Source organism: Mustela nigripes, chromosome X (genome assembly GCF_022355385.1).
Source record: "Mustela nigripes isolate SB6536 chromosome X, MUSNIG.SB6536, whole genome shotgun sequence".
Taxonomy (NCBI): Eukaryota; Metazoa; Chordata; class Mammalia; order Carnivora; family Mustelidae; genus Mustela; species Mustela nigripes.
The window spans coordinates 82,214,215-82,220,802 of NC_081575.1; the positions used below are offsets into that span (position 1 = coordinate 82,214,215).

General features: G+C 49.8%; 1 protein-coding gene across 2 annotated transcripts in view; it reads right to left on the reverse strand.

Annotated features, from left to right (window-relative positions):
* Positions 1 to 2,740, reverse strand: part of PORCN (porcupine O-acyltransferase) — a 10,867-nt gene extending 8,127 nt beyond the window's left edge. For both annotated transcript variants that reach the window (XM_059384974.1, XM_059384973.1), the window contains exons 1-3: positions 2,598 to 2,740; positions 1,766 to 1,938; positions 29 to 221 (exon numbers count right to left, since the gene is read on the reverse strand). In XM_059384974.1, the coding sequence (XP_059240957.1) occupies positions 29 to 221; positions 1,766 to 1,901 (329 nt within the window). In that variant the 5' untranslated portion in view covers positions 1,902 to 1,938; positions 2,598 to 2,740. The remainder of the gene's footprint in view (positions 1 to 28; positions 222 to 1,765; positions 1,939 to 2,597) is intronic.
* Positions 2,741 to 6,588: the final 3,848 nt, after the last annotated feature.

The window sequence follows — 6,588 nt, forward strand, 5'->3', positions numbered from 1 at the left end:
ACGTGGGGAGGAGGACTCGCACCCATACCCCATGAGCAGGTAGATGAGGATGGTGACCGATAGGAAGACGCCGCGATGGGAGGAATGTCGGCAGAGGAACAGCACGAGGTAGCACAAGAGGCTGAGCAGCACGACCCAAACCATGTGCAGCTGGAAGAAGTGGTAGAGGCTGAAGAACCCCCCTGCCACAGTGCTCGCATGCTTCAGGTAGGACGGCAACCCTTCGGGTGGAGCGGGGGGAGACAAAGAGAACAAGAACGGGAAGTTGGCTGGGCCGGGAGGAAGGGAGGGCCACCGGGCAGAGGGCAGAATAAGAGGTGGCAATGTGGTGAGATTGCAGGGGTGGGGAGGGGGGAGGGGGCCGAAGCGGGTGAGCTTGAGAGGGGAGCCGAGAAGAAACATCTGTAAAGGACATTTTTGGGAACCCTGGGTGAAATATGAATATTGACTTATGTTGGATAATTATTATCGCACCCAGATTATATTTCTTGGGGAGGAGGGGGAGGGTGTGCTTGTTGGGGGAAGATGTCCTTGTTCTTGGGGAGGCACACACTGAAGGGTTTGGGGCGAAGTGTCAGCACATTCTTCACAGGATTCAGGAAGATGATAGATAGGTAGATAGACCTAGTGTTAAGATGTTGACAGTTGGGGGGGCGCCTGGGTGGTTCAGTGGGTTAAGCCTCTGCCTTCGGCTCAGGTCATGATCCCAGGGTCCTGGGATTGAGCCCGCATCGAGCCCCGCATCGAGCCCAGCATCGAGCCCCACATAGCCCCGCATCAGGGCTCTCTGCTCAGCAGGGAGCCTGCTTTCCCTCCTCTCTCTCTCTGCCTGCCTCTCTCCCTACTTGTGATCTCTGTCTGTCAAATAAATAAATAAAATCTTAAAAAAAAAGATGTTGACAGTTGGAGAATCTGATAATGCATATATAGGTGTTCAGAACATTATCCTTTCAGCTTAACTTTTTGGTAAGTTCAAAATATTTCAAAATGATGAACCTTGTCGGGGGGACATCCATTTAAAACAAAACAAAAAAAATGGGCACCTGGCTGGCTCAGTTGGTGGAGAGTGCAACTCTTGATCTCGGGTCATGAGTTCGAGCCCCACATTGGATGTAGATTACAAAAAAAAATCAATAAATAAACATTAAAGAAAAGAAAAGGAAAAGAAAGTGTAGAAGCTTTGAATCTCAGATTTCCAAAATTCTCAGCATCCTATAAGAAAGTTGGGAACTTGGAATTGTATCATTTGGATACAGGCTTGCCACGATTGTGGAAGAATTCCAGAATCCCACAATCCAGAAATCTCATCATTCCCGGACTCTCAAAATCCAGAATACCAGCATTTTGGAAGGCTACACTATGAGAATTTCTATTTGTCAGAATGCCCAAACTCTGTAACGTGGTACTTAGGGATTCCATAGCTGACATCGGCATCCCAGAAGCTTGTAACCTTGGGATGGAGACATTTCAGGATCCCAAGATCCAAGAAGCTCAGCTTTCTAGAATCCCAGAAACCCAGGCATACCGAAGGATGTGGCTTGTCATGGCAGGATGTGGCTTGGTGTGGTGTGGCATGGAGTGACTGGGCATAGCGGGACGTGGTGTAATAGAATGGTACTTGGGCTGCTGGCATGTGGTGGGCTAGACACGTTGGCGTCCGGCTTGGCATGGCAAGATGTAGCAGGTTAAAATGTGGCTTGGGATGGATAAATGTGGTATGTGTGATACGGCCTCGGTGCTGGCACCTGGTGCGGCAAGCACTTACCAAGCCTCCAGAGGAGCCGGCAGGCGAGGCAGATGGCAAGGAGCAGCCAGATCTGATCAAGGCCCTGCTGGGCAGTAGGCAGGAGACAGCCCTGCAGCAGTTGCTGGAAAAATTCCTGGCGGCTGAAGGTGGCCATTGCGAACCCCCACGGATGGATGGACAGATGGATAGACCTGTCAAAGTGGGGACACACAGGGAGCCAGGATGTCCGTGGGGCAGACCATGCTCAAGGGATGGACTTGAACACTCAGATTTCAGTTTGGGGCTGTCCGTCAGGAGACATGGTCCTGGGGGGCTGGGAGAGGGTGTGAATGTCAGGTACATCCGACAGAGCCACCAACTGTGTGTGTGTGAATGGGCGTCCGGGGTGAACACACACAGCCCATGACCTGTAGTGAATGAAGGACCCGTGTCTCTTGTATGCTGTGAACAATCCGGGTCCGATGTAATTGAATGGTGTATATTCTAGGCCCACATATCAAATGGGGGGCCCCCCGGGTTTCCGAGGTAGAGTCACTCTGTGTGGAGGGCAAAGAGGGAGATCCTGTGACACTTGGGGGCCGTGTGCATCTCTTCTTCTATGGATGTGGGGGGTGTCCTGTATCCCCCGCGCGCCCCATCTCACCCCCACCTGGCCTCTTGTAGCCGCCAACAAAGCTCTGCCCAGGCCCGGGAGCTGCAGGGAGGTGAAGTTGGCAGTCAGGGGTGTAGCAATTGGAGCAGTGGGAAAGGTGATGGAGAGGGGGCCCCAGGACACGCGCTGCAGACCCGCGCGGAGAGGCCGGCTCAGGATGGGAGCAGGGCAGCCGCACGCGCACTGCTGGCGACTTACCTGGCAGGAAGGAAGCTGCGGTCCTGGGGGCCGGGGACGCACCGCCGCCGCCACCGTCGCCGCCTCCTCCGGGCAGCCTCCCCCGCAGGCCGCAAGGCCGGGACCAGCTGCGGCTCCCTGGGCGGCGCGGAGAGCGGGCCCTTTAAATCCCGGGGAGGCCCGGCCGGCCAGCTCGGCCAATGAGAGGGCAGGAGAGGGGCGGGGACGGAGGAGGAGGGGAGCCGGAGGAGCGAGGGAAGGAGGAGCGGGAGGTTGAGAGGAGCGGGGCGCGGGAGGACGTCTGCGCGCGGAACGTTCGCGCCCGCACCTATCCGGCCTCTTGGGGCTGTTCCAGCCCCTTGAAGGTTCGCGTCGGGAGGTCTTCTGGCGGCCCGGAAACAAACTTTCCAATCGTCAAATTCCTAATCCTTCAAGAAGCTGAGACGCGGAGGGATGGGGGAGGGAAAAGGCAAGCCCGCTCCCGCGACCCGGCCCAACTGCCCACCCGCGCGAGTCTTCTGGCCACTTTTGTCCCCCCCCCCCCCCCCCCCCCCCGTTTCACAGATAGGAGAATAAATCGAGATCTCTCCTTTCCCAACCGGTGAGGGAACTGAAGGAATCTCCAGCCCTACCCACCCGCAGAGACGGGTCAGAAGCATAATTACTGTGTCACCTAGGAGCACGAATTCGGCGCCTGTGCTTCCCCTAGGGATTCCTCGTGAGCACTTGGCTTGTCGTTGAGACTGATACGCCCGCATAACTCCCTACTGGACTCACTCCTGCCCTGAGGGTGACCCCAGCAACTAGTAGTGAGGGTTTCCTGTGCACTAGGAGGCTAGTACAGAGCATCAATCCGGGAGCATGTTTAAAAAGCGCTTACGGTGCCCCCAACAATGATTTCTTTTGGGTTCCATCTGCACCAACATGGAGGAGTTAGGCAGCACCTGGTGTATACCTCCCTAACCCTGCAGTGTCTGGACTCTCCACTCTGTCCCTAGGCTGACTAGGGGTTTATTATGACAAAGGGGGAATTTTCTGGGCACTTACTGCAAGTTTAGCAGAAGTTGGAAGAGAGAAGGAACCCCAGGTCAAGCTGGATCCCACCGTGACCCGAAGAATTTAAGGAAAACAGGGTCTAATCAGATTGATGAAACAAACGGGGCTTCAAACAAATGATGGGATTACCTGTTCTTTCCTTGGAAATCTCAATGGCAGTTGAAGAGAAATGGATGCTTCATCTCTTTAAAAATGTTAACAGGGATGCCTGGGTGGCTCAGTCGTTAAGCCGCTGCTTTTGGTGCAGGTCATGATCCCAGGGTACTGGATGGAGTCCCCCATTGGGCTCCTTGCTCCCCAGGGAGCCTGCTTCTGCCTGCTTGTGCACACACTCTCTCCCTGACAAATAAATAAATAAAATCTTTTTTTAAAATGTTAAGATGGGGCCGCCTGGGTGGCTCAGTTGGTTAAGTGTCTGCCTTCAGCTAAAGTCAGAATCCCTGGGGTCCTGGGATGGAGCCCCGCTTCAGTACGCCTGCTTCTACCTCTCCCACTCCCCTTGCTTGTGCTGCCTGTCTGTGTGTCTCTCTCTGTCAAATAAATAAATAAGATCTTTAAAAAAAATTAGAACGACAATTAGATATCATTTCACATCTACTAGATGTGGTGTTTCATATTTTTATCACTGGAGCTTTGTAGAGGGTAGGGGTATCTGTCAAATGTTTTAGCCTTTGTGGTCACTCCAGATTATGGTTTCTGAGCGTTTTAAATGGTCTCCCTGTAATTAAAGAGATGCAAATTAAGGCAATGAGATCGCATTTTTCACTTATTAGATTGGCAAAAAAATGCTTAGCCTCTGTCTTAGTCTCTGTCTCTGCCTCTATCTCTTTTTAATCTCTATATTTTTTCTAAACTATTTTATATATATTTTTAAGATTTCATTTATTTGTCAGGGAGAGAGAAGGAGAGAGAGCGAGCGCACAAGCAGGGGGAGCGGCTGGCTGAGGGAGAAGCAGGCTGCCCACTAAGCAAGAAGTCCCATGTGGAACTTGATCCCAGCACCCCTGGGATCATGTCCTGAGCCAAAGGCAGACATATAACTGATCAAAACACCAGGCATCCCTTTTCTAAACTATTTGATACTAGTTGCAGTTTTGATACCCTTTCAACTGAATACTTTAATATGAATTTACTAAGAACCAGGACATTTTCTTCCATTCCTACCAGCGGAGTCTGAATGTTCCAGTTTATCCACATCCTTACCAACACTTTGTTATTTGACTTTTTGATTATAGTTGTCATAGGCAGTGTGTCAATAAAGTCCTTTAAAAAAAGATTTTATTTATTTATTTGACAGAGATCACAAGTAGGCAGAGAGGCAGGCGGGGGGGGGGGGAAGCAGGCTCCCCGCTGAGCAGAGAGCCCTTTGTGGGGCTCGATCCTGGGAGGATGTTGAGACCCTGAGCCGAAGGCAGAGGCTTAACCCACTGAGCCACCCAGACGCCCCAATAATGTCCTTTTTAAAAAAGATTTTATTAATTTATTTGAGAGCGAGTGAGAGGGAGAAGCAGGCTTTCCACTGAGCAGGGAGCCCCATGCAGGCTCGATCCCAGGACCTTGGGATCAGGACCTGAGCCATAGGCAGACATTAACTGACTGAGCCACTCAGGAGCCCCAATAATGTCCTTTAAAAAAAAAATGAAGTATAGTTGACATACAATGTTACAGTTAATCTCAGGTGTACACACAGTGATTGGACTATTCTTTAAATGTAGTTATCATCTGTCACCATGCAATGTTATTACCTTATTATTGACTATACCCCCTATACCATACCTTTCATCCCTGTGACTTATAACTGGAAGTTTGTACCTCTTCATCCCCTTCACCTATTTCACCTGTGTCCTTTTATAGTTAAAGGAAATCCCAGGTCACAAGATACATTCTGTTATCTGGTCTTTTTAATCTCTTTCAATCTGGAACAATGTCTCGGTCTTCTCTTAACTTGCATGATCTTAATGTTTTTGCAGAGCATAGGGCAGGCAGTTCCTGGGAAGAATGTCCTTCAATTTGGGTTTATCTGATGTTTCCTCAGGATTTGATTTGCAATATGCATTTTTGGCAGGAATTCCACAGAAGTGACTGTGTTCTTCTCAGCATATCTGGAAGCTCAAAGTAATGGTTAATGGCAAAATGGTTGCTGTTAGCTTTGATCATTTGATTAAGGTGGTGCCTTCCAGGTTTCTCCACTGTAAAGCTACTATTTCCCCTTTGTAATTAAATGAGTATCTTGTGGGGCCCCTGGATGGCTCAGTCGGTTAAGCGGCTGCCTTCCGCTCAGGTTGTGATCCTAGAATCCTGGGCTTGAATCCCGAATTAGGCTCCCTGCTCAGTGGGAAGTCGGCTTCTCCCTCTCGCTCTGCCGCTTCCCCCGGCTTGTACTCTCTCACTCACCCTCTTCATCTCTTAAATAAATAAATAAAATCTTAAAATAAATAAATGAGTATCTTATATGAAAGACCTAAATGTGAGACAGGAATCCATCAAAATCCAAGAGGAGAACAGAGCAGCAACGTCTGTGACCGCAACTGCAGCAACTTCTAGCTAAACGCGACTCCAAAAGCCAGGGAAACAAAGGCATAAATGAACTACTGGGACTTCATCAAGATAAAAAGGTTTTGCAAAGGAAGCAGTCAACAAAACCAAAAGACAACCAACAGAATGGGAGAAGATATTTGCAAATGTCTTATCAGATAAAGGGCTCCGATCCAAAATCTATAAAGAACTTATCAAACTCAACACCCAAAAAACAAATAATCCAATCAAGAAATGGGCGGAAGACAGGAACAGACATTTCTCCAAAGAAGACGTAAAAACAGCCAGCAGACACTTGAAAAGCTGCTCCACATCACCTGGTATCAGGGAAATACAAATCGAAACCACAATAAGATACCACCTCACACCGGTCAGAATGGCTCAAATTAATGAGTCAGGAAACAATGATGTTGGCGAGGAT